Source organism: Mus musculus, chromosome 19 (assembly GCF_000001635.26).
Source record: "Mus musculus strain C57BL/6J chromosome 19, GRCm38.p6 C57BL/6J".
NCBI classification, from domain to species: domain Eukaryota; kingdom Metazoa; phylum Chordata; class Mammalia; order Rodentia; family Muridae; genus Mus; species Mus musculus.
This window is the reverse complement of record NC_000085.6, coordinates 4,421,950-4,449,498: the sequence shown is the minus strand read 5'-3', so window position 1 is coordinate 4,449,498 and position 27,549 is coordinate 4,421,950. Positions and strand designations below refer to the sequence as shown.

General features: G+C 49.2%; 2 protein-coding genes and 1 long non-coding RNA gene across 6 annotated transcripts in view; 2 read left to right on the top strand and 1 right to left on the bottom strand.

Moving 5' to 3' along the window:
- The window catches only part of Syt12 (synaptotagmin XII), a 31,236-nt gene extending 27,645 nt beyond the window's left edge, over window positions 1-3,591 (top strand). Inside the window, exon 8 of the mRNA NM_134164.5 lies at window positions 1,639-3,591. Within this exon, the coding sequence (NP_598925.1) occupies window positions 1,639-1,812 (174 nt within the window). The 3' untranslated portion in view covers window positions 1,813-3,591. The remainder of the gene's footprint in view (window positions 1-1,638) is intronic.
- On the bottom strand, window positions 1,174-10,176 carry A930001C03Rik (RIKEN cDNA A930001C03 gene). Of its 2 annotated transcripts, NR_045989.1 has the most exons (5): window positions 9,829-9,940; window positions 5,711-5,757; window positions 5,461-5,496; window positions 2,073-2,202; window positions 1,174-1,974 (listed from the first exon to the last, which is right to left on the bottom strand). It is a non-coding gene; the product is annotated as an RIKEN cDNA A930001C03 gene (long non-coding RNA). The 2 variants fall into 2 exon arrangements; NR_045990.1 differs by lacking the exons at window positions 2,073-2,202; window positions 5,461-5,496; window positions 9,829-9,940 and adding an exon at window positions 10,110-10,176.
- Window positions 9,965-26,027, top strand: Rhod (ras homolog family member D). Of its 3 annotated transcripts, none has more exons than XM_006531644.3 (5): window positions 9,965-10,279; window positions 16,644-16,731; window positions 17,335-17,444; window positions 22,738-23,022; window positions 23,243-23,832. In XM_006531644.3, the coding sequence occupies exons 1-4, from the start codon at window positions 10,148-10,150 to the stop codon at window positions 23,008-23,010; spliced, it is 603 nt and encodes a 200-aa protein (XP_006531707.1). In that variant the 5' UTR covers window positions 9,965-10,147; the 3' UTR covers window positions 23,011-23,022; window positions 23,243-23,832. The 3 variants fall into 3 exon arrangements, with proteins under 3 accessions (XP_006531707.1, NP_031511.1, NP_001316918.1); NM_007485.5 differs by having other exon boundaries at window positions 10,056-10,279; window positions 22,738-22,872; window positions 23,243-26,027; NM_001329989.1 differs by having other exon boundaries at window positions 10,056-10,279; window positions 22,738-22,876; window positions 23,243-26,027.
- The last annotated feature ends 1,522 nt before the right edge of the window (window positions 26,028-27,549 follow it).

Sequence of the window (27,549 nt, the reverse complement as noted above, 5' to 3'; positions counted from 1 at the left end):
TAGAACATTTGCTTAGTACATACAAGATCCTGGATTGCCAACATACACACACACACACACACACACACACACGCACACGCACACGCACATGCACACGCACACGCACACATCGTAAACCAGGCATGGTGGAGCACGCAGGAGGTGGACTCTGTAGGGACTCTGAGGCCAGCCTGAACTGGTACCGGAGAGGCAGTGGTAGCACAGGCCTTTAGTTCCAGTTCAGGAGAAGAAGGCAAGCTGATCTCTGTTTTTGAGGCCATCTTGGTCTACATAGTGAACAGTAGACTAACAAGGGCCACATAGTGAAACTCTGTCTCACAAACAAAAGCAAAGGACTGGAGGGATGGCTCCACAGTTAAGAGCACTGACTGCTCTTCCAGAGGACCTGGGTTCAGTTCCCAGCCCACATCGTAGCTCCCAACCACCTGTAACTCCAGTTCCAGGGTATCTAGCACCCTCCTCTGGCCTCTCTGGGCCCTGTATACATGTGATGCAGATACATACATACAGGCAAACACTTATATACATTAAAAATCTTTTTTTTAAACCAAAACAAACAAACAAACAAACAAACAAACAAACAATCTAACAGCCTGAGTTCTAAGCCTGATATAGTGGCATGCACTTGTTACTTTAGTACTTAAGATGTCAAGGCAGGAAGATCAGGAATCCACGTATAGACTCAGCTACACAGCAAGTTCAAAGCCAGCCTAGACTATGTATCTCAAGAACAACTGGGGGGGTGGGTAGGGCTGGAGAGATGACTCAGAGGTTGAGAGCACTGACTGCTCTTTCAGAGGTCCTGAGGTCAATTCCCAGCAACCATGTGGCTCACAACCATCTGTAATGGGATCTGATGCCCCCCTTTTCTAGGGTGTCTGAAAAGAGTGACAGTGTACTCATCATATATAAAATAAATAAATAAAATCTTTTTTTTTAAATTAAAAAAAAAAGAACAAGCAGGGATGGAGATACGGCTCAGTGGTTAAGAGACATACTTCTCTAGCAAAGGACCCAAGTTCAGTTCCCAGCACCTACATCAGATGGTTCACAACTGCTTAGAATCTCAACTCCAGAGGGTCCAGTGCTCTCTTCTGGCCTTTTATACTCACGTGCCCATGTATGTGAGTATGTCCCATTACAGATATACATATTTTACAATAAAATCTTTTGAAGGTTTTTATTATTTTAAGTGTTTGAGCATTTTGCTTGCATGTATGTATGTGCATAACATGCATGCCAGACGCCCACAGAGAGAGTTCAGATAGCCTCAGGTGACTGAGTCGATGTACAGATGCTGGGACTCAAACCAAGGTTCTCTGCAAGAACAGCAAGTGTGTTTAATTGCTGACCCATCTTTTCAAACTCAAAAATAAATCTTAAAGAAAAAAATGTCGAGGGACAGAGAACTGAGAGATGGATTTTGAATCCTGCTGGGACTGTCACTTTTTAGCACTTAGCGAGGTCACATCATAGCTGGCTTATCCATCTGGAAGTAACTAGGACAAGTCTCTCCTCCCAAGCCAGATGGGAAGATTCAAATAGCTGTATGCACCTCACAGGGCCTTGGAGCCTTGGAGCCAGGGAGAACCCTTTAGCTGCTCCTGGTCCCAATCTTTCATGTCACCTTCTTCCCAGGACCTGTCTCTCCGGGTGACAGTGGCTGAGAGCAGCAGCGACGGCCGTGGGGACAACGTGGGCCATGTCATCATTGGGCCAGGGGTCAGTGGCATGGGCACCACACATTGGAACCAGATGCTGGCCACACTACGCAGGCCTGTGTCCATGTGGCATCCAGTCCGGCGAAACTAACAGCCAGAGCAGGCCAGGTTGGGCATCAGAGCCTCAGGAGCCTGGCACCATCTCAGTTCTATCCAGCGATGCCCTCTCCATAGCCAGCTGGAGCTGTGAACACCAGGGCTGCCCCACCTCCTGGGGGATTTCTCATCAGCCATCTTGGATCCTCTGTCCAGACTGTCATGGAAGAATGGGTGTGGCTCTTCATCCGGGGACCCAGGGTAATTTCCCCACTGAGGTCTACCTGTAGCTGGCTGGGGACCCACCAGACTGACCTACTGTATTGAAGAGCCTTAGGAAGTATGTCCCTTGGCCTGCAGAAGGATGTGGGCTTCAGAACTTGCCAACTCCCCTTCTGCCATTCTCCTAGAGGACAGCTGTTAATAAATCTTGAGGGGATAGTTCCTGTGGTGGCAAGGCTAATATTAACAAGACATAGCACTCAGGATGCCAGGAACCCAAGATGCCCTCTCTCATGCTGGCACCGAGTAACAACCCGGGCAGATGAACTTGGGAAGGAGCCCTGAGGGGTGGGGTAACAGCGAGGCTCTCTCAGACAGGGAAGGAGTTTCACTTTGAGGGTGAGAGAAAAAATAGCATCCCATCTTTACCATGGGGGTCGTGGGGATCATGGTGAGCAGTCACACAATAGAAGAGACACAAACTACCCCATCCCAAACACAGACTCTGCCCACTACAGTGGACACAAGAAGAGGCCAGGAGACCAGGCCCAACAGAAGCCAGTAGGCCGTATGAAGGCTCCCCTGACCATCCACTCTGAGGGAACCAGAAGTCCCCAGTGGCCCAGGTCCAGATCCTTGTGTGGATCCAAAGCAAATCAGCACAGATTCCACAGACACCAGTGTTGGCTCGCGTCCCTCCAGGCCAGGCTTCTCTAGAAAGGAAGGTGTCAAGCCGGTCTAATCCAACCCTAGGAATTGTAGGTCAAGTTCCCTAAAACTAAGACTGCTCCTTAGTCTTGAGCCAGTAGGAACTCTGGGGAAATGGTGTTCCTAAGCAAAGGGCTTGGTTGTACACCACTACCAGAATCGTTCTTTGGTCAGAGTTATTGAGGGGATCGCATCATACGTGAGGTGCTGGCTGTCACTTGAGAAAGGCAGTTCTCCTAGAGAAATGGTGGCTTTTGGCTCCTTCTCTCTGGAACCTGAAGATTTTTTTGTTTTTTGATTTTTGGGTTTTTTTTTTTTTTTTTTCCGAGACAGGGTTTCTCTGTGTAGCCCTGGCTGTCCTGGAACTCACTTTGTAGACCAGGCTGGCCTCAAACTCAGAAATCTGCCTGCCTCTGCCTCCCAAGTGCTGGAATTAAAGGTGTGTACCACCACGGCAGACTCGAACCTGAAGATTTAAAAGGGCAGTGGGCGTGGGAGTGGTCAGAAGAGGGCTTTGGTCCTTGGCCCTAATGAATCATGGAGGCCCAGATGGAAGCAGGTCTAATAATGGTCAATGATAAGGAGAAGGGCAGATAGAATAGGGACACAGGTCAACAGGACACCAGCCACAGCTGGACCCACTGAAGCTTCTCACCCTGTGGCCAATATTCAAGAGGTGAAAACGGGCCAGGGATAGTGGTGGCTGGGCCAGGCCTTGTCATCTGGAAGCCCCCAGACTCTTTCTAATCCAATGGCTTTGCAGGGAAGACCACACCCCCCACCCTCCATCCCCTTATTCCTTCTTTCCTTCCTTCTATACTGCATGAAACAGTGTGCCCAGATGGCTGTGGTGGCAGCCAGGGATGATTCTTGAAACAAAATAAAACTGGGGCAGGAAGGAGGCATACAGGGAGCCCTGCTCAGCCTCCAGTCATTTTACTGGGTCTCAACCTTGGGCCCCACAGGGGCACGGTGTCCTCCTTCATTGCTGGTAAGGGGGGCTCTGAAGAGGAACCCCAGTACCAGCCCTGGTTGGGGAAGGAGGGGATGGAGAAGTCAAGGAAGGCTTCCTGGTGGTGACACTGAAGAGTACTCATATGTAAAGCAGGAAACGCATTCCTAGTAACAGCACATCACAGTGCAGGAAGGGACAAGCATTGGGTAGAATTCTTTGCCTTTCTAGCACACTGGGAGGGGACGGGAATCCGGGGTAGGGTGCAGAACACAGACCAGGAGTGGGAAAAGGGCTTTACAAGGTCGTTGAGAATTGGTGCTCAGGCTGCAGCCCAGAAGCACTTAAAGGCAGGCAACTATGGCATTCTCCTTGTGGAGATGTAGAAACCAGAGCTCAGAGAAGTTAAGTAGCAGGCCTAAGATCACACAGCAAGAAAGTCGCAGATTTATGATCAAGTTCAGGGTATACAGTTGGAGAGCCCATGCTCTTGACACCCAGGACACGTGATCTTTTTCCAATTCCTCGAAAGCCCCTGAAGGGCAGCGGAGAACCCTCTGGATCCCAACATACGTCTTCCTCTTCTTTTCCTCCCCAGGAGCTCATAAGCAAGCTAAGAATTCTCAGTGTCTCAGTAAGGGGCAAGTGGTGCGGAGCTAATCATATTCATTGTATGCTTGTATGAAATTCTCAAGAATAAACTGTTTCCCAAGACAGGGTTTTTCTATGGAGCCCTGATGTGCCTGCCTCTGCCTCCTGAGTGCTAGGATGTGTACTACCCCTGCCAAGCTTAAGAACAAAGAAAATTTAAACTTGCAGCATCCCCCGTAGGTCATAGGGCACAGACCACAGACTAGTTAGTGCCCCATGTCTGGAAAACCATAGCCTTACAGAGACCTGAGAGGCTATGGGAAATGGGCTTGGAAGGCACCAGCATCCCAGATGAGGCAGAAGGTCTTTGCTGGCAGGAGGGGACAAGAAAAGGGCTCAGTGGGGAGTTGAAGACCTGTAAGATAAGGGAACAAGCACAGCTGTAGGCAGAGGTGGTGAGCAGGGTGGACTACTCAACAATCTCTAGGTTTAGGGTGCATTAAAGAGAACTTGAAATATAAGATGTTCTCCAGGCAGTAGTGGCGCACACCTTTAATCCCAGCCAGCACTTGGGAGGCAGAGGCAGGCAGATCTCTGTAAATTAAGGTCAGCCTGGTCTACAGGGTGAGTTCCAGGATAGCCAAAGTTGTCAGGGAACCAAACCAAACAAAAAAAGTGAGGGATATTCAGAGCTGGAGAGATGTCTCAGAGGTTGAGAGCACTGGCTGCCCTAGCTGTGGACCCATGTTTGGTTTCAAGCACCCACATGGCGGCTCCCAAGTCTGGAATTCCAGTTCCAGAGGATCTGGTGCCCTCTAGGTCATGCTTGTGATTCACTTACACACATGCAGGCAAAACACTAATACACATAACACATAAAGTACCAATCAAATCTTTTCTTAAAAATCAGAGGCGCTACTGGAGAGAAAGCAGGATGGCTGGGGTGACTGGAAGACTAGCCCCAACCCCATCTTCTTCCATGATTCCCTCCGCCTGTCTCTAGCACTTCCCTTTCCCAAGCTCCCTTCCTTCCCCACCCTTTCCTCTTTCCTATTCCTTCGGCCCAGGTCTATGGACCTGCCTTCAGAGTTCCAGGCCCCTCTCACCAAGAACCCACCCAAAAGGAAAGGTGCGGAGGCCAATAACTAACCCAGTGTTGCCAGAGGCAGGCCTGCCCATAGGAAGAGGAAGGTGCATCCCTCAGCCCCCACCGACGACAGCATCACTTACCTTCTCCTCCGTCTCCTGCCTGAGCCACCTCTCTGCCTGCACATACCCAAAGTGACAAGTTACTCAGGAGAGCGAGCAAGTGCTGAGGTGGCCACAGGGCTTCCTCCCTGTTCATCCATTGGGTAAGCCCAACAGTAAGTAGCAGGGCACGTAGGGGAAGCCAAAGAGGAGGTCCATGCAGCGGGGAGCTGCTTAGGAGGAGGCATCTTCCAGGTCCTGTCCTGCAGGACAAAGACCTGGGTCTGCTTACCTGCAGTATGAGAAGTCACTGTACTCTCGGGGCCTCAGTTTCTGCAACTGAAAATGAGAGTTTTAGACAAGTTAGCTCACAAAAGGCTCCTCACACCTCCAGCTTTATGTTTTTAAATTTTAAAGATTTTTCATTTTACATTTAGATTTTGCTTGAATGTCTATGTACCATGTGTCTGCCCCCTGTCCACAGAGGCCAGAAGAGAGCATAGAATCCCCTGAAACTGGAGTTACTGGCTGTATGCTACCCACCTGGTGCTGGGAACCGAACACAGGTCCTCTGCAAGAGCAACAAGTGCTCCGAGCCACTGAGCTGTCGCTCTGCCTTCCTGTCTCTCTCTCTCTCTCTCTCTCTCTCTCTCTCTCTCTCTCTCTCTCTCTCTCTCTCTCTCTCCCTCTCTCTCTTTTTAAGATACAGAGCCTCACAGATATGGAGGTAGTCTCAAATTCACTATATAAGCCAAGCACAGTGGCACACGCCTTTAATCCCAGCATTTGGGAGGCAGAGGCAGGCAGATCTCTGAGTTGGAGGCCAGCCTGGTCTACAGAGTGGGTTCCAGAATAGCCAGGGCTACAGAGAGACCTTGTCTTAAAAAGAAAAAAAAAATCACTTTGTAGATAAGGATAACACCAAACTCCATTTTCTCCTGCCTCTGCTTCCCACATGCTGTGATTAGAGACATTTGTTACCACCCTGGCAGAATTTTTGAAGATTATGCATGAACAAACTCTGGAACTCAATGATGGGGTCTAAGGCTTAGCTCCTCCAACTTCCAGCCAGACCTTAGTCAAGCTATTTCTCCTCTTCCAGCCTCTTGTTTCTTCATTTTTCAAAGGTGCATAGGAATCATATATACGTCAAAGGACAGACTAAAATGTCATGTGCCAAGTGTCTGGCACACAACAGGTGCTAGGTTTATGTGAGGGCAAAGTTTTGAGTGGCATAGTCTGTGCTGAGCCCAAGGGCTTCTGGAATCTGATGATTGGAACTAAAGAGAGAAGCCATGAAGTGCACACACAAAGGCTTGAGGAAATCTACCCAAGCCTTCCCAAAGGCAAGACCATATCCACACAAACACCCAGTACCCTAGGCCAGGAACCCCAGAGGAAAGCCCAAGGAATAACCTGCAGAGAGCAGAGCGGCCACACGGTGGCAGTAAAGAATCAGAACAGCCTGTGATGCCTAGCTGCAGGGGATTATAGAAGGGGGGCCAGAAAATGGGGCAGAAAGTTAGGTTTGTTCTTGGAGCAAGTAGAGAGTGGAAGGTAATGACTTCTTTGCAGAACACACCCCCGCCTCTTGTCACATGTTGTGTGCACTTCTCCTTCATCTGTTTGCTTATTTATGCACTTATTATTCTTTTTGAGACAGGGTCTCACTACATAATCATGGCTGGCCTGGAACTTGCTATGTAGACCAGGCTGTCCTTGAACTCACAGAAAACCACTGCCTACTGAGTTCCTGGGGTTACAGGCATGTGCCACCACAGCACTCAGCCATTTGGCCAGCCTTGTTCTTTCAAACCCCCTTTTCCGTCCTTCTCTTCTTCCTTCCTGCCCCCTCTGCTTCCTCTGTCCTTTACTCCCTCTTTTCTTCACTTATCCTTTCCTTTCTCTTGCTATGTTTGTCCAGCCAGCCTGTCAATTAGACATAATATCCGGAACCACAGCTGGCGCCAGTCTGAGATAGTCTGGGGTACAGAAATGGGTCAGCTGTGGCCCCTGCTCTGAGGGGGTCATGGCTCTGCTGGAGACCTGCAGCACCAATAACAACATTCCAGACCGTTGCTGGCCCCACCTCCCCGGCCACTCTGAGGCCTCCAGGGCAGTCACATGCTACACGGGGTTCATAAAGGATTCTCGGCTTGGAATTGATGGGGCCTGAAGGGGGGCTGAGTCACTCACGGCCGGAAGTCAGCAGCAGCCACAGTAAACAGAAAAACAGCAAACAGCAAGCACCCCAGTGAGGCCAACTGTGTGGCCACCCCACCCCACTCCAAAAATAAACGTCAGGAAAACATTGTAGTCCAGAGTCCAGCAATGTCAGATTTGGGGAAATTCCTGGCTACCAGGGCAGATGGCCATGGGTCAGTGACTGACTGATACGCTTTTCCCAGGAGCCTGAACATAGAATGTTGATGAGGCTGGCCCAATCCAAGCAGCTGCCTCCCTCTGGGGTTCAATCCCCAAGTCTCCAAAACAAGAAGTAGAAACCTACTTCACAGTGTGAGAGCTGACAGCAATAATGTACAAGAACTGAGATTTGGGGACAGCCGTAGGGTCCCCCTTAAGAAGTCACCAGTTTCCTTCTCTGCAAAATGGAACTAGCAAATCCTGCCTCCTGGTGGACAGTCCCTGAATAGCAGCTATCACCCATTAGTATGTGTTGTTATTATGAGGTATACAAAGAAACTATAACGTGTGACAGTTGTCAAGTGTGTCATTAGAGTGATTATCCCTATAGCAACCAAGGCCACCTCCGCCTGACTCTCAGCTTCCTCCACCCTTGGTCTAGCTCCACCTGCCTCCCAGACTGGCCTTATGACAGGTAGGGATGACAAGGCTGACAGCTGACTGGGGGGGGGGGGGCTCCTCACCACTCCTTCTGGGCATCCTGTTCAGCCACACACCCAGCTTCATGCCAAGTCCCGCCCAGCCCTGTGGCGGTTTCGGGAAAGGGGCATCCAAAAGGTGGAGCTGGGGAGGCTTCTGGGAGGCTCCTTCCATACAGCTGACCTCTGGCCCAGAGGGAAACTGGAAACTGCCTCCTTGAGACACAGTGAGGATCAAATAGGGCTGAAGGTCCTCTTCACTGCCTGACTTTGAATACAATGGGAGATGAAGTCATGGAGGTGAAACCCAAAGACTTCTGACCATGGTCCACTTAGCTTCCATTAAACACCCAGTCTGAGGTCTGGGGAGACAGGCGAGACCTTTTTCCCCTCTTTTTTAGACAGAATATCTAATCCATGCTGGCCTTGAACTCACTGAACAGCCAAGCTGACATTGAGCTTCAGATTTTCCTGGCTTCACCTCATCAGTATTGGAATTAGAAGCATGGATCTCCAAGCCCGGTTTATGTGGAACTGGGAATGGGACCGAGGCTTTCATGAGTGCTGGTTAAGCATCCGGGCAGCGCGGCTACATTTCCAGCCCACTTATGCTCACCAAAAGTTAAAAAGAAAAATCTGATCACAAAGAAGGTTGCGGAGATTTAGAGAAAAGTAAGATTTATTCCTGAAATCCAAAGTGCTCCACCCTCCAGATACTAGCTCCTCAGCCAAGTCCCGCCCTCTGTCCTGTCGCTAAGAAGTGGGGGCGTGGCTACCTTGCTCCAGTCTCTTCGAAGAGCCCCTTTTTCCTTTCTCCTGTCCTGACACCTCCTATTCTAGGCTTCTCAGAGTCGAGGTTTTGATCGGAACAGTGCAGGGTCCCCAGACTCTAAGAAACTAAGGATCATCTGCATTGATTAAACATTATACCAAAGAGCTGGAGAGATGGCCCAGAGGTTAAGAACATTGGCTGCTCTTCCAGAGGATCCCGGTTCACCCACATAGTGGCTCATAATGTCTGTAACTCTAGTTCCAGGGTTTCCGAGTGCAGAGGACACCAGGATGCATGTCTATGTCTATACATGCAGATAAAACGCCCACACGCGTAAAAAATAAAACTAAAAGGCCATCATACTATATACCATAATATGAACCATTCATGACATCTGCCATGTGCCAGAGCTAGCTCTGAGCTCTACAGATGGACGGTTCCATAGTTTTCCTTAGCTCACTGGCTGCCTGGGTGAGATGCGTGGTAATTCCACCTTCATTGAAACTTCCTGGAGCTGGCTGAAGAGGTCCTGCAGTGACCCACAAGGGCATGCCCGGGCCACTCCTTTCTCATCTGGCCTACAACATTTGGAGGAGGTCCGCAAATAGCAGAAACTCATATTCATTCATTCATTCATTCATTCATTCACCCACCCATTCATTCATAAAAATAACCTCCCACCCATGGCAGATAGTCCAGGTGCTTCCTCCTTCCCTGTCCCCAGCCTCTCTCCAAGTACTTGTCTACTCTCCCACGAGCCCTGGGTGCCCTCTGGAGGCGTAGGTCTCCGCTCACCCCTGCGGCCTCAGCGACTGCACGCAGTAGGTGCTGCAAAAGTCTTTCTTGAGTGTCTAGACAGGACGCCAGGAGACCGGACCCCAGGAGCGTCCACCCTTGGGCGGGCGCCGCACCCCCATCTTGTCCCGGGCTTCTCACCTGAGCTGGGTGTCCCCCGCCCCCCGGGCCGCCTCCTGTCCCGGCCGCCCCGCTCCCACTTCCTCCCGCCGCCCCGCCCCTTCCACATTCCTGTCCCGCCGGGCCAGCCCCGCGCCCGCCGCAGCCAGCCCGCCGCGTACCGCCTGCTGCTCCGCGCACCGCCGTCCGCCAGCCAGGGATGAACGCGTCCCAGGTTGCGGGAGAAGAGGCGCCGCAGAGCGGGCACTCGGTCAAGGTGGTCCTGGTGGGCGACGGGGGCTGCGGGAAGACGTCACTGATGATGGTCTTCGCCAAAGGGGCCTTCCCAGAGGTGAGTGCCCTCATCCTTGGCCCTGCGCTGGGGACACCCCCCATGTGCGGGTCTGCTGAGAGCTGCCTCGAAAGAACCCAGCTCTAGCCTCCTAGGGGGAAATCTCAGCAGGGCCTGGGGTCGAAGGCAGAGTTTTTCAGTTTTAGCCAGTAGAAGCAAAGTGGGACTAATAGCACTTAGGGGGAGGGGTGTCACAGGGACTGAATTGGGCCACCTAGGGAAATAGCAAATCCTACGAGAGCAGTTGTTGTCACTACTTGGCGACGAGAGTGTGAGGACTTTGGAGCTCGACTGGCAGCAGTAAAATCAAGCCTTTGCCTCTTACAGCTGTGTGCCTTTGGGCAAGTCCCTTAACCTCTCTGAAGGTTAACTACATGATAGGACTGAAAGCCCCTACCCGAGCGTAGTATAGAAAAGAGTGCTGAAAGTTAGTTGCTGAAAGTTAGTAAGTGATGTTCGTCGGGCGACATCACCTCTTCTCCATCCACTATGGTGCAAATCCCCATGCTTTACCCTAGAGAGGAAAACTGGAACACCGACCCTTCTCTGAAGAGTCTGATTATGCCATACTTCGACTCTAACCAAGCCTCAGTTTCTCAGAGCAACCTGATAGGGGGAAGAAAGCTGGGACAGTGAGGCTGAAGGCTGATGGCCGGCTCGGTGCGGTACCTGGTTGCATCCTGGCTCTCTGGGCTTGTCACTGTGAGTCCTCAAGGACCCCATGACCAGAACAGTGGCTGAGCCCTCCTTCTGTGCCTCCACGAGGAGTGGGGGTCCTGTGTGTTTGTGGGTTTGCCTTCAGCAGCAAGCCTTCTTTTCCTGTCCCCACGTCCTTCTGGCCTCTGGGATTGTGCAGAAGTGGGTAATTTGATGGAAGGAGCCAGAGAAGCTGACCTGGCAAATAGGGCACAGTCTTGCTTGCTACTCTGAATACCAGTGGTTTTTATGGTTGTTGGGTTTTTTTTTGGGGGGGGGGGTTGTATTTTTGTCGTTTTACTTTAGTGGTTCCTGTTTTGTTTTTGAGACAGGATATTACTGTGGAGGCCTTGTACGCTCAGTCCTCCTGTCTCTCGGCCCAAGGATTGCTCAGATCACGTGTATGCACCACCATACCCATCTCACAGCCTTTGGTTTTGTGGTTTGCAAAGCTGACGTCACCTTCTTTGACCAGTTACAGTTTTTTTGTTTTTAAGTATAGGAGATATTTTCCAGGTCTTTAGGTACTGCCCATGGGAACCCAACCAACGTGGGAACCAGGAGATCAGAGGAGGCACCTAAAGGTGGAGGGGGTGGGGAAGGCTCTGCAACACTGGCCTGGGGCAGGCATCCTAGACACTAGGCAGAAAAGTCCATGAACTGTTTATGGGGTTTTGTGTGTGTGTGTGTGTGTGTGTGTGTGTGTGTGTTCACAAGGTTTCTCTGTATAGTCCTGGCTGCCCTAGAACTTACTCTGTAGACCATGCTGACCTCTGCCTCATGAGTGCTGGGATTAAAGGTGTGTGCCACCACTTAAGAGGCTCATGAACCATATATGTTTTACAGGACGCACTGGAGTGAGTGGCAGAGGACCAGAGTGGTCACCAGGGGGGTGGACCAACCTTGTCCTTAGTCTTCCTTTGTCTAGGAAATCCCTGGCATGAGAGAGGGCTCTTTTAATTATGTTTTATGTTTTAGTTAGTTAGTTTTCTTTTTGAGACAAAGTCTTTGTATGTAGTCTACATTCATGTCAAATCAATGATCCTCCTGCCTCTGCTTCTATCGTGCTGTGACTTCAAGTATGAAATACCACTATTAGAAACAGGGTTTCTCTGTGTGTGTAGCCCTAGCTGTTCTGGAATTCATTCTATAGACCAGGCTGGCCTCAAACACAGAGATTTGCCTGTCTCTGCCTGGGATTACCGGTGTGTGCTGCAGCTGTCCGGCTGGTTTGTCTTGCTCGGTCTTGGGTAGGCCAGGATGACCTCAGATTCGATATGTAGCCAAAGATGCATATATATATATGATTTATTTATTTTATTTATATGGGTACATTGCAGCTGTCTTCAGATACACCAAAGAAAGCATCGGGTCCCATTACAGATAGTTGTGAGCCACCATGAGGTTGCTGGGAATTGAACTTAAGACCTTTGGAAGAGCAGTCAGTGCTCTTAACCCCTGAGCCATCTCACCAGCCCCAAGATTGCCTTCTAACCTCCTTGCCTCCACCTCCCAAGTGCAACTGCAGGCAGAGCCTTTTGAGGAGAACATGAGGGTAGCTTTGATCTGGCACTCAGGTCACCTTGCCCGCACCCCCCCACCCCACCCCCCACCTCCGCCTCTTCGCCCAGGGCACTCCATGACCTCTGAAGCCACGTCCACTGCATGGGTTCCTGTCTTCCAGGCTTTCTGCCTGCAGCAAAGGGCAGGGGAGAGAGTGGTTGGAGAAGCCTCTGATCTTCACTGGCTAACCTCCAACGTCACGTTCACGGCTGAAGGGGCAAAATAGAGCTTATGGGACAGAGAGACCTTTTTCCCCAAGGAGTCTCAGATGGCACTGAGAACAGAGCCATTCTGAATGGCTTACAAGACAGGGACAGGAGGTGGCAGAGAGCATCCACCTGCAGAACTATTCAAATCTGCAGTCCTCAGACTGCTCCAGTTTCCACAGGTGTCCTACCTGGGGAACCCTGCCCTCATTCTGTCATGGTCATCTCTCTGTGACCTCAGGAGGGCAGGACCAGGTCTGAGTCATCTCTGTCCTGGGTCAACCCAAGCCAGGCCTTGAGTCGCTTGCTGAACACAACAGATAAGATTAGGCACTTCTGCCTAGAGGGTGGGAGCAAAGAACACCACAAAAGGTATAAAGTCACATTCCAAAGTAAGAGGCAGGGCAGTGACACTGCTCAGTGACGAAGCCAACACAGCCCCTTCCAGCTAGCTCATCTCAGGTCTGGCTGATGTCGGGAGCAAGAACTGGTGACCTCAGAAGAGGCAGGTGGCTGTAGTGGCTCCTGAAGACACATACAGCGCCAGCTCGACTTCTGCCTAGCCCAGTTCCCTCAGAGCCTCTTGATGTTACTGATGTTGTGGGAGTCAAGAGTTTAGAGAGCAGTGGGCTGGGGTGTTCACAGGCATTTGTCGCCCAAGATCTTTGTTGTAGGCCCTCAACTGGTATGTCGGTGGCTACACTGGGTCTCTATCTCCACTGTGACAGTCCTTGCTCTAGGGCAGAGGCCGGAGACTACAGTTGGTGTCTTAATTGGGGTTTTATTGCTGTGAAGAGACCCCATGACTATGGCAACTCTTCTGAAGGAAAACACTTCACTGGAGCTCGCTTAGCTTCAGAGGTTCAGTCCATTATGGTCATGGTGGGAACATGGCAGTGTAAAGGCAGGCTTGGTACTGGAGAAAGAGCTGAGAGTTCTACAGCTTAATCTGCAGAAGACAGAAGGAGACTGTGTGCTACACTGGGCATAGCTTGAGCATAGGAGACGTCAAAGCCCACCCCCAACAGTGACACACATCCTCCAACAAGGCCACACCTCCTAATAGTGCCTCTTCCTATAAGCCAAGCATTCAAATACACGAGTCTGTGGGGGTGAAACCTATTCAAACCATCACAGGTCGGGGTGGGAAAGGAAATATCCGGAGGGATGAACAGGGCTGATGTGGACAATGTCACGCAGGTCTTCACTTTCCATCCTGAGGTGATCCTCTTTCTCTTAACCAGTGATGGTACAGGGCCAAGGCCATACACAGCTGGTGGTTGTCAGAACTGGGTCCTAAGCCATGTTCATTTGATCTCAAAGCCAGTGCTATCCTCGAACTACCCAGTAGGAAACAAATGCCAAGGGCAGAGCATGTACAGAGGGGCAGGAAGGCTGCTTGAGCCCTTGTCTGCTCCTATCCATGCCCCTTGCCGTCTTCCCCATATTTCTCCAGGTGCCTACTCCTCCCTCCCCTGCATGCCTCTGGTGCCCTAGAGAACATATTGGCCCATCTCTATGATTGCCCCTCCCAGCTGACCAGGGCTTGACTCAGAGGACTGACAGACAGTCTGGCCATCAGGCAGGCAGGCATGAAGTCCTCCTGAGTCACAGGCAAGTAGAAGCCCTGCCTGATATGGGGAAGGTCCTGAGTTCAAATCCCAGCAACCACATGGTGGCTCACAACCATCCATAATGAGATCTGATGCCCTCTCAGGAGTGTCTGAAGACAGCTACAGTGTACTTACATATAATAATAAATAAATCTTTAAAAAAATAGAAAAGAAAAGAGAAATGCCCTACAGCTGGATCTTATGAAGGCATTAAGGTTCCCTCCTTTCAGGTAGTTTATGGTCAAGTTAACATAAGACCAGCCAGCACAGGGGTTGTGCCCTGGGTAACCCACGCTGGAGAGGCCATAACAGGGGCCTGTGTGTGTGTGTGTGTATGTGTGTCAGGGAGGATCAGGAAAGGCAGACTGATACAGAGAGTATATGAAAGGAATCAGATTTTTGAGGCTTGAGAGGAGCCATACATGACAATTTATGTCTCTAATTCCAGTATTCAGAAAGTGAAAGCCAAAGAGATTGTAAGCTCTAGTTGAGCCTGGGCTATATAGCAAAACCCCATCTCAAAAAGAAGTCTCCACACTGCCAAAGAAGGCAAAAAGCCGGGCGCGGTGGCGCACGCCTTTAACCCCAGCACTCAGGAGGCAGAGGCAGGCGGATTTCTATATCTTCTAGGCCAATCAGGTCTATTCTGCAAGTTTCAGTCAAGGTTACACAGTGAAACCATGTCGGAAAAACTCCAAAAAAAGCGGGGGAGGGCGGCAGGGTGTCGGAGGTGGCGGGGTGGGGGGGTCTTAGAAGATCCAGCATCCACATGGAGAATCCAAGTGTCAGTAACTGCAGTCCCAGGGCTTCTCTGCTTCCTTCTGGCCTCCTGGGCACACAGCACACATGTTGTGCACATACATTCATGTAGGGAAAAAAAAAAAAAAAAAAAAAAAAAAAGGAGCTGGGTGTGTTAATCTCAGTACCCGAGAGGCAGATGGATTTTCATAGTTCCAGGACACCAGGGCTATATAGAGACCATCTCAAAAGAAATAGATCATTTTGAGAAAAGAACTGTTCTATTGCTGTGAAGGGACACCACAACCAAGGCAACTCTTTTCATTGTTGTTGTTTTGGGACAGGGTTTCTTTGTGAAGCTTGTTATCCCGAAACAAGCTCTGTGGACCAGGCTGGCCTTGAAGTCACAGAGACAGGCTTGTGCTGCCACCACTGGGCTGACCAAGGCAACTCTTATAAAAGAAAGCATTTAATTGGGAGATTGCTTACAGTTTCAGAGGTCAGTCCATTATCCTCACAGCAGGGAGCATGGCTGTACATAAGCAGACATGGTGCTGCAGAAATAACTGGGAATTCTACATTCAAACCTCTAGGCAGCAAGAACAACAGGCCTGGTCATACTTGCTTGTAATCTCACTGCTAAAGAGGCTGAGGAAGGAGGACTACACTCAGGTGTAGTCTAGGCTAGCAAAACCCCAACTCAAAGGAAAAAAAGTCAGGAGTGGTGGGATGTTCCACACCTTAACTCCTAGCACGTAGGGGCTGGCGACAGAAGAATCAGGAATCAAAACCAGCCTGGCGTTTATGAGAATGTATCTAAAATAGAAGGAGGGAAGTAGAGGCTGGTGAGATGGCTCAGTGAGTAAAGAGCACTGACTGCTCTTCCGAAGGTCCAGAGTTCAAATCCCAGCAACCACATGGTGGCTCACAACCATCTGTAATGAGATCTGATGCCCTCTGCTGGAGTGTCTGAAGACAGCTACAATGTACTTAAATATAATAAATAAATAAATCTTAAAAAAAAAGAAGGAGGGACGTAGAGGAGGCCTTGAGCTCCCCAAGACAGACTGAGTCTTCCTTAGTAAAGGCCTGCCCAGAGCTAGGCCTGGAGAAAGGGCTAATGTTTACTCCATGAATATGTGAATAAACAGGGGAAGAAGCCAGGGTAGGCTAATGTCTTCCCAGGAAGAGGGGAGATCTCAGCTGAAAGCTCACCAGTGGACACTGGACAAAGCTAATGTCAGCAACCAGCATGCATGGCATGCTTGGTTTGTACCAGGCTGTGTGCCAAGCGCCTGACTCCTTAATGTACTGTTCTACTACACGAGAGGGACTGAGTCTTCCTGTGTATGATCAAGGAAAACACGACAGAGGGGGATGAGAACCTTCTTGGCATCAAGCTCTAGGCCTTTCCCGAAGCCTGATCACTGAGAACTGGGGGCCTTCTCAGAAACAACTAATAGTGAGGGGTTGCTGGGTAGGCATTTCTGGGGGTCTGGCTTGCCTCAGAACCCTCAAAAGCTTAACTCTGTCCTCTTTCTTCTTCAGAGCTACAGTCCCACAGTGTTTGAGCGCTATAATGCCACTCTGCAGATGAAGGGTAAACCTGTGCACCTCCAAATCTGGGACACAGCCGGTAAGTGGGGGCTTGAGGGGAGGCAGGAAAGAGAAGGGGATCCCCAGTGGCTTCTGACCCAGGAGGCCAGCCCGTCTCCAGAGAACAGCACTGGAGCAGGAGGGCCTAGGAAACTCAACCCCTCGCCTGCATGTGCCCACATCTCCTGCCCAGGGCAGCTCAGGAGATAGGCTGGCCCTGGCCTCTTAAGCTTTGTTCCTGAATTTATCTTCTCTAATACCTCCTGACCTTGGTCTGTGTCCCCCAGGCTCCTGGCCTGGGTTAGCTCAAAACTAAACTCAGTGGGAATCAGACCCCTTTGCTGGTGTCAGATCTGTCCTTGCCCTCACTGCACCAGCAAGAGCGAAGCGGTTCCTAAGCCTGGCCCCTGCTGCACACACACCCCTTGAATAGGATCTTTCATCCATGGCTTCTCCAGGCCAAGGCTGCCACAAACCACAAGCAAGCCAAGTAAGAGCCACCCCAAGGGGACATTCACATGAGATACAAAACTTGACCCTACCCTCTAAAAGCCTAGGTCTGTTAAGGTGACCTCCCTGGTGTTGGAGAGACACTGAGAGCAGGCAGGGGGACCAAAGGCAGTGACTCCTCTCCTCTGCCTAGGGCAAGATGACTATGACCGCCTCCGGCCCTTGTTCTATCCTGATGCCAATGTCTTGCTCCTCTGCTTCGATGTGACCAATCCAAACAGCTTTGACAACGTCTCCAACCGGGTAGGTGCTGGGGTGATGGAGGGAACAGCATCAATCTCCAGGCCACTGCTCATCACTCTTTACCCTGTCAGCTATCAAAGCTTGGCAGGCCTGGGACTGGGCTGATGGCTCAGTGGTTAAGAGGGCATACTGAGCTGGGCATGGGCCTTTAATTCTAGCACCAAAGAGGCAGAGGCATGGATATTTCTATGAGTTTCAGGCTAGTCTGGTTTACATAGTGAGTTCCAGGCCATTCACAGATACACAATGAGCTGGGGGGGTGGGGGGGGGCAGTGGGGGGACAGGACAAGCGTCTGCCTGGGGGGGGGAGCTAACCATCTGTAACTTCAGCGGGGGGCAGTGGGGGGGACAGGACAAGCATCTGCCTGGGGGGGGAGCTAACCATCTGTAACTTCAGCGGGGGGCAGTGGGGGGACAGGACAAGCATCTGCCTGGGGGAGCTAACCATCTGTAACTTCAGCGGGGGGCAGTGGGGGGACAGGACAAGCGTCTGCCTGGGGGAGCTAACCATCTGTAACTTCAGCGGGGGGCAGTGGGGGGACAGGACGAGCGTCTGCCTGGGGGGGGGGAGCTAACCATCTGTAACTTCAGCTACAGGGATTCTGACACCCCCTTCTGGATTCTACAGGCAAACACATATGCACACACATTATTTTAAAAAATAATAAAGGGTAAGTAATTAAGAGCACTTGTTGCTCTTGCAGAAGACCAAGGCTTAGTTCCCAGCACCCATGTGGTGGTTCACAACCATCCATAACTCTGGCTCCAGGAGATTGGACATCTTCTCTTGAACTCTATGGGCATCAGACATGCATATGTGGTGCACATACATACATGCAGGCAAAATACTCATACATATATAATAAGCTAAAACTTTTTAAAATGAATACATTTTTAGGTATATGGCCTGGAGATGACTGAGAGGTTAAGAGCACTGACTGCTCTTCTAGGGGATCCTGCACCGGGGACCTGAGGTCTTCTTCCGGCCTCCACAGGCACAGTGTGCGTGTGATACAAACAAAACATCCACGCACATTAAACAAAAGAAAAGGGGCTGGTGAGATGGCTCAGTGGGTAAGAGCACCCGACTGCTCTTCTGAAGGTCCGGAGTTCAAATCCCAGCAACCACATGGTGGCTCACAACCATCTGTAACGAGATCTGATGCCCTCTTCTGGAGTGTCTGAGGACAGCTACAGTGTACTTACATATAATAAATGAATAAATCTTAAAAAAACAAAAACAAAAAAAAAGAAAAAACAGTGCTAGACATGGTGGCACACGCCTTTAATTCCAGTACCCAGGAGGCAGAGGCAGGTAATCTATAGGAGTTTAAGGCCAACCTGGTCTACACAGTGAGCTATTCATATTGAATTCAGGGATTCATAGTGAGACCCTGTCAAAAAACAAAAAATAAAAAAAACAAATCAAAAAGCTTGGCAGGCCTTAGATGTGTCTGGGCTTGATAGATACAGTGAAACTCAGAACAAGACAGCAACTTGTTCCGGGTCACACAGAAGTGTGGCCACTGAGTCTCTGCCCTGGCTCTCATTCCAATGGCTCCTGCCTAAGTCACCCGCAGGCTAGAACACTGGCTTTTTTCCCTTCTGACTCTGCTGAGAGTGCTGGGTGACTCAGAGGCTGTCTGCCTAGCCTGGGCCTGCTTTAAGTCATGTGAACTATAAAGTCCAACTCTAGCAGCTCTTGCCCGTCCACTCCATTTCTGCCTTTGCTGGTGGTCAGAGGCCTCTCATGATGCCCTAGAATCAAGAGGGCTTCCCAAGGCTACCCTCAAGGATCAAAGAGGCAATCCTTTGAGATCTTCTGCTCAGCCATGGCACAGCCCCTCACCCACTGCTTGCCAAGGCCTCCACACAAGCAGTACATGGTCAGGTTCCCTTGGGCAGTGACAGCATTAGAAAAGACAACGGTATGGATGTGGCAACAGCAACAAACAAAAAACTTGCCATGCCTGGCATGGTAACAATCCCAGAACTTAAGGACAGGCAAGAGGGTCTCTGAGTTTAAAGTCACCCCTGTCTACATAGTTAAGTTCCCCCAACTAGCCAGGGGTACACAGTGAGACCGTCTCGAAAAAGTAAAAAGGACATGCCATGGAGTGTGCACTGTACTGGCACTTACATGAGTATTTGTTAACTTACGCTGTTTTTCTTGGATCATTCTCTATTAGAGTGGCAGCTCTGGGGTGGAGCCTAGGTAGTCGGTTACGTGCATTCCTCAGCAAACCTCTGTACCAGGCCCTCGTGGGCATTAGGGACGGATGGGAGGGAAGTGGGGGAGGGGGACAGTGGTGCCTGTGATGCAGTGGAAACAGTGGGTAGATTCTGCATTCTCCTAGAAGCCAGAGCCCCAGGATTGCTGATGGATTGCAGGTGGATAAGAGAGAGGTTGGAGCACAGCAAGCAGAAGGCAGTTACCTCTTCCCCAGGGTAGGGAGCAGCCTGGGACAGATAGGGTGGGGTTGAACAGGCCTATGGTAGCTGAGCTGCAGGTCCCTATAGGGAATGTGGGGTTGGCCTGGGAAACCATTGAGGAGCCACCAGTTGGGCAGGGTACAGCCAAGGGACCTGAGGAGGCCACCCAGGGAGACAGACCAGCTAGTGAAGAGGAGAGCCTATGGGTGAGGAGGGGCAGAGTGGGAAGAACTGGGAGAGCCAGAAGAGCAGGTCCTGAATCCAACGCAGGCTGCTCTAAAGGAAGCCGTCCTGGGGTCTAGGTTCTCACAGGCTTGGTCCAGCTGAGGTCTCACAGTTGGGTTCAGTGGAGCCCAGCAGCCCCTTCCCAAGGACAGACTTGGTGAACAGAGAGTATGGAGAGACTACCTGGGCTCCATTTAGACCCAGGATCCAGAGAATTTTAGCAGCCTTTCCTGAGTGGCCCACCAAACAGCCATGTACTCCTGAAGATGAGAAATCTCCTCTTTATCTCTGGTGCCCTAGATGTGTGGTCAAGGCTAAAATAACTCATCCCTAATGTTCTTCTGTGGGTCCTCCCTCCTGTTGAGGCAAAGGTCTTCTATGTAGCCCTGACTGGCTTTGAACTCAAGAGATCTGCCTGTCTCTGACTCCTAAGTACCTGTGTCAATGGAATTTAGGTGTATTATGTCACCACACCCAGAAAGCTTGCTTTTTCTTTCCTTTCCTTTTCTTTTCTTTTCTTTTCTTTTCTTTTCTTTTCTTTTCTTTTCTTTTCTTTTCTCTTCTCTTCTTTTCTTTTCTTTTTTCTCTTTTCTTTCTCTCTTTCTTTCTCTCTCTTTCCTTCCTTCCTTCCTTCCTTCCTTCCTTCCTTCCTTCCTTCCTTTCTTTCTTTCTTTCTTTTTGAGACACGGTTTCTCTGTATAGCCCTGGCTGTCCTGGAACTCACTGTAGATCAGGCTGGCCTCAAACTCAGAAATTCGCCTGCCTCTGCCTCCCAAGTACTAGGATTAAAGAAAGGCATGAGCCACTGTTGCCTGACTTTTTTTTTTTAAGATTTATTTATTTTTATTATATGTAAGTACATTGTAGCTGTCTTCAGACATTCCAGAAGAGGGAGTCAGATCTCGTTACAGATGGTTGTGAGCCACCATGTGGTTACTGGGATTTGAACTCTGGACCTTTGGAAGAGCAGTCGGGTGCTCTTACCCACTGAGCCATCTCACCAGCCCTTTTTTTTTTTTTAAAGATTTATTTATTTATTATATGTAAGTACACTGTAGCAGCCTTCAGACACTCCAGAAGAGGGAGTCAGATCTCGTTATGGATGGTTTTGAGCCACCATGTGGTTGCTGGGACTTGAACTCCAGACCTTTGGAAGAGCAGTCGGGTGCTCTTACCCACTGAGCCATCTCACCAGCTCTGACTTTTTTTTTCTTTTTTTTTTTTTTCGAGACAGGATCTTTCTGCCTAACCCTGGCTATGCTGGAATTCACTGTGTAGACCAGGCTAGCAAACCAGGCTAACCTTAAACTCACAGAGATCCTCCTACTCCTGCCTCCCAATGGTATTAAAGCTCTGTGCCACCATATCTGGCTTAGTTACTTTTAAATAAATGCCTATTTGGCTCATTTTGAAAGATAGCCAAAGAAGTCCTTACCTTGCTGGTGACAGAGGGAGAAGAAGCTGGACTCTGAGCCCCACCTACTGGGCTCAAATCCCTCCATTTCCAATTGAGTGACCAATGATACGTTATAAAATCCTCTATGTCTTACTGACTGCATCTATAATGGACTCAACTACAGAATCTGCTGATAGGGTATGAAAATACACAGGAGGCTTGAGAGACGGCTCCGAGGTTGAGAGCATTGGCTGCTCTTCTACTGGGTTTGACTCCCAACACCCACATAGCAGCTCACAGATGCCTGCAACTCCAATCCCAGGGCATCAGAAGCCCACTTTGACCTCCAAGGGAACCAGGCACAGATGCTGCACAGATATGCATGTTGACAAAAGGCTCATTACACATCGATCTTGTTTTAAAAATAGAAAATTATAGCCAGGCATGGTGTCAAACACTTTGTTGGAGGTTTTTTGTTTGTTTGTTTTGGGGGTTTTGTTTTGTTTTGTTGTTGTTGTTGGTTTTTTGTTTTTTTTTTAACCAGGCTGGTCTTGAACTCAGAAATCCACCTGCCTCTGTCTCCCAAGTGCTGGGAATAAAGGCGTGTGTCACAACTGCCCTGCTGTGGCACACACTTTAATCCCAGCATTTAGAGGCAGAGGCAGGTGGATCTGAGTTTGAGGCCATTCCAGTCTACACTGTGAATTCCAGGACAGTCAGGGATATGTAGAAAGACTGTCTCAAAAATAAAATAAAAAATAAAAAAAAAGGAGGAGGAGGAGGAGGAGAAAGGAAGAAAGAGGCTGGGTGTAGTGATGTACAACTTTAATCTCAGCACCCAGGAAGCAGAGGCAGTCCAATCTCTGGGAATCTGGGAAATCTAGGCCAGCCTGGAAGGAAAAAAAAAAAAAAGGAAGAGAGGAGAGAAAGAAAAAAGAAAATTAAATTATTTACACATTCCTGTGTCCTCGAGACACTGTCTTAGGCCTTGAGCCCTCTGTAGTTGAGGACGATCTTGGATTTCTGATATTCCTGCCTCTGCTTCCCAAGTCCTGCAATTACAGGTGCCGTGCATCTAATCCAGGGCTTCGGGCATGCTAAGCAAGCACTCTACTCAACTGAGCTACAGGCACAGGAGATTTTAAATGAGAACCTGTACTGGGTACAGTGATAGAGCAAAGAGTTTCCCACTGAAGGTCCGAACTCCCAGTGATTCACACACAACTCTCTTCTCTGCAGTGGTACCCAGAGGTGACACATTTCTGCAAGGGAGTGCCCATCATTGTTGTGGGCTGCAAGATAGACCTGCGTAAGGACAAGGTGCTGGTGAACAACCTGCGGAAGAAAAGACTGGAGCCCGTGACCTACCACAGGGTAGGTAGGAAGCTAGGCAACCTCTGGATACTTCCCCACTGTGCCAGGTGTGTCGCACACGGGGGTCTTGGCGGATGTCAGCAGTCAGGAAGGGGCAGCACTTGGAAGCAGAACCCAGAATGCTCAAGGAGGCTCTGACAGGACAGATAGGTAATATGCACAAATAAGACCCCTGAGGTCCATGTTATTTGATTTTAGACCTTTCTCTGTAACACACAGATTAGTTGCCCACTGAAGGTGCCCTGGAAAAACCCCACTTCCCACTATTGTCCTCAAGACTACTGACATTGCCAAAAGGGCTGCAGCAAGACCAAATGTGAGTTTCACCCCGCATCCCAAACTCATAGTAGCTCCTACTGCTCTTTGGCAGGGCCACGATATGGCAAGGTCTGTGGGAGCGGTGGCCTATCTTGAGTGTTCAGCTCGGCTCCATGACAACGTGGAAGCCGTCTTCCAGGAAGCAGCAGAAGTGGCTCTCAGCAGTCGCAGACATAACTTTTGGCGGCGGATTACTCAGAATTGTTGCTTGGCCACCTGACTGGCTTGGAACCCACCTTGCCTTCCGGTTTACTCCGCTGCAGAAAGACCCAGAAGCAGAACTTGTACTCTGTTGACTGGGATGGACCTAATCCCTAGGCTGAGCTGGTAGAACCACACATCCATCCACAGATGGGCTCCAATGAGGCCTGGCCCCTGGACCGAGGAATCCTGGATTGAGGAAGAGGGTTCCCAGACCCTTAGCTCTGGAACCATTATAGACTCCTGTGCCCAATCCTGGACCTGCGTCCTGAGCGGGGTCTGTGCGGTCTGTTTGGCGCCACCTTGTGGCTATTCTATTGAGTTATATCTACAGGACCTAGGGTTCCCAAGACCATCTTGCCCGGGCTAATACCCTGCCCCGTCCGTGATCATCCTATTTATCCCATTGCTAAGTGTAACAACTAAAATGGCAGCACTTGCTATTAGTGTCCTGACTCTTCCTTCAAAGCATCTTTACATACTACTAGGTAGGAAAGAGCCCATCCACCTAGACCCTAGGGTGGAACTGCTAGGACCAAACCTGACTTTATCACTTTAAGACCTTGAGGAAGTTCTAGGCCTCAGCCTTTCATCTGTAAAATGGCCAATCAGAAATTACATCAAGCATGAATAAAAGTCATGAGGACTAACACATTCAAAGAGCTTAGCAAGTGCCTTGCATGAAAGGTACACACTCTCATTTGTCTACCATGTTAGTAGACTTCTCCAGAAACAGCACAGTGTCAGGCACACACACACGGAGATAGTGCAGTAATGCTTTCCAGGTGCCACCACATAAACCAAACAACCTAAACTCAATTCCCAGAACCCATATAAAAAGCAAGATGCGAGGTTGGTGAGGTGGCTCAGCAGACAGGGGTTCTTGCCACGACGGCTTGAGTTCCTTGGGACCCATATGGTAGGAGAAAACTGACTCCCACATTTGACCTCTGACTTCCATGTATACCTTGGTATAAACCCACCCAACACATACACAGTAGAACTGAAGTGTAACTTCACTTTTTTTTAAGCTAGAGGCTAGTGATCAAAAGCATTAGTGCACTATCTCCGTGAGTCCTCACACGTGTGTGTGTGTGTGTGTGTGTGTGTGTGTGTGTGTGTGCGTGTGCGCGTGCCACTGGCTTGTCTTCTAAACGATCTAGGTTTGGTTCCCAGCACACATAGGATAGCGCACAGTCACCTGTAGTTTCTGTTCTGTGGGACTCAATGCCCTCTTCTGGCCTCCATAGGCACCAGGCACAAAAAAAAAAACCCAAAAACAAAACCAGGCAAACATACACACCATAAAATCAAGCCAGTGTTGGTGGTGCACACCTTTAATCCCAGTACTTAGGAGGCAGAGGCAGGCAGATTTCTGAGTTCGAGGCCAGCTCAGTCTACAGAGTGAATTCCAGGACAGCCAGGGATAGAGAAACCCTGTCTCAAAAAAAAAAAAAAAAAAAAAAAAAAAGGTGTCAGAGACAAGAAACTCTTCTAATCTCTTGGAAGCTCAAAAGCCTTGATACACACACCCCACATATGGAAACTACAGAAACAAGAGAGACCTGCCTCAACAAGGTGAAAAAAACTGATTCCTGAAAGTTGTCTTCTGACCTCTACATGTGCAATGTGGGGTACACACACACACACACACACACACACACACACACACACACGGTTTCATTAAGGAACCTGCTCATATGCTCATACCCGTGTGGTTGTGGGGTCTGGCAGGCTGATACTTGTAATGCAAATGAGTTGGTGTTGACATCCAGCATTTGAATTTGCAGGGCTGTGGGCTGGAAACTCAGGGTTTTTGGACTGCTAAACTTGAGGCAGAATTCTTCAGGAAGACAAGAGGCCCACACATACTGAGTGCCACCTGCTTTATTCAAAGACTATCAATTTAAAATTCTTTTCTCACATGTTTATTTGTGAGGGCTGTGGGACATGCCATGACACACATGTAGAAGTTAGTGGAAAATCCTCAAGAGTCAGTTTTCTCCTTTCACTATGTGAGTCCCAGAGATCAAACTCAGGCTGTCAGGCTTGGTGGCAAGTGTCTTCATCTACTGAAGGCACTGGCCTCCAAAGTCTAACAATTTAAACATAATCACATCTATTTTTTTTAATAGAAATGAATTTTGCTTTTATTTTTTTAATTTAAAATTTTTGTTTTTGTTTGAAACAGGGTTTCTTTGTGTAGCCCTGGCTGCTCTGAAATTCACTCTATAGCTTACCTGGCTTTTAATTTTAATTATTTTTATGTGTATGAGTGTTTTGCCTGCGTGCATGTCTGTGTACCATGTGCATGAAGACTGTCAGATCCCCTGAGACTGAAGTTACAGACGGTTGTGAGCTGCCGTGTGAGTGTTGGGAATGAACCCAGGTCCTCTGGAAAAGCAGCCAGTGCTCTTAATCACTGAGCCAACTTTCTACACTACACCTGTTTTGTTTTGTTTTGTTTTGTTTTATTCTGTATATGCTTTTTATCAAGTTAATTGTTAACATTGTGTGTATGTGGGCGCATGTTGCCATGACAAAGCTGTGGAAGTTGGGGGTCAATTTTGTGGAATCAGTTTTCTCCTACTTTTATGTGCATTTTAGAGACCAAACTCGGATCATCAGACTTGTAAGGCAAGTGCCTTTCTTTGAGAAGCCATCTCACCGGCTTGAATGTTATTTTCGTATTATTACTGAATTCTACAGGCATGATGTCATGCTCGTGGTCACAAGCACTTGGGAGGCTGAAGCAAGAAGAAAGAGGCACTGTGTGCCCAGCCTGACAGTGCATTCTGGGGGTTGGGGGGGAGGGGGTGCCTGGACCTGAGCGTCTATGCATCCAAGGCACTGTTTCACCATTGAGCTATATGCTCAGCCCTGAAAGTTGAGCAGCTTGGACTAAGAACCCAGTGGATCCAGTCATCCCAGTGGACTTTTCCACGTGAGGCCAGTGCTACCCACCTGCTGAGGCTCAGCCCTGTTATCTGAGCTGTGATCCCTCACCTGGAGGTCTTTTGAATGGAGCTGCTGGGCTGGATGGTGGGTGCCTGTTCTTGTTGAGTATCATGTGTATCAATCAAAGGAATGGGCTGGTTCAGGTTCATGACATAATGTGATGTTCCGGGTTGGTTTTGGCTCTCAGCGTGGCAACATTAAGAAATACATACTTGGATTTAGCCGATGGAGCTTACCAAAAGCTTTGACTGACTGTATTCAAATTACAACCGAAGAAATTCAGATTTCAGTCTAGAGCACCTGGGCAGAGAACAGGCCATTGTCCCTCTGGCTACTGTTTCATGACTGATTCAGAAAAGGACTTCAAGCATGAGGATCCTCAAACCAAAAATGGAGATGGGCCAGAGACTAAACTGGGCTGTGAAGCAAGATCCAAACAAAACAAACAAAAATCAGGAACCATTTATATGGTTCAGTGGATAAAGAGGCTTGCCACCCAGCCTGTCTACTTAAGTCAGATCCCTGGACCCACATGGTAGATAGATCCAACTCCTTTGACAACCCCATGCAAGCTATGCCTTCTGCTTGGCCCCATAAATACACGTAGACGCACACGAATGTAATTTGCAAAACAAAACCAAAAAAAATATTAATCAGTCTGTGCACACGCCTTTAACCCCAGCACTTGGGAGGCAGAGGCAGGCAGATTTCTGAGTTTGAGGCCAGCCTGGTCTGCAGAGCAAGCTCCAGGACAGCCAGGGCTAAAGAGAAACCCTGTCTCGAAAAAACCAGAAAACAAAACATAAACACAAAACCAAAAAACTCAACACTAAACAAGCAAAACCAAAGAAAGCTAAAACACTAAGCAGTACAAACTATGCCCAAGGAGCCTAGGAGAAGGGGTGTGAATGGGCAGGAATGTACCAGGTTTCTACTGAACCCCAGGCTCTAGACCGATGAGGCACCTTGTTATATCTACTCACCTCAGAAAAGAAAGAGGGAAATGACCTCTCCAGGGTCTTGGAGCCAGAGAACATCAAACTAGGTTATTTGGATTCCTTGGGCTTCGAAGTATGCCCACAATGTATTTTACTTTTTTTAAAAAAAAGAGTTATTTATTTATATGAATAAATAGCACTGTAGCTGTCTTCAGACACACAAGAAGAGAGCATTGGGTCCCATTACAAATGCTTGTGAGCC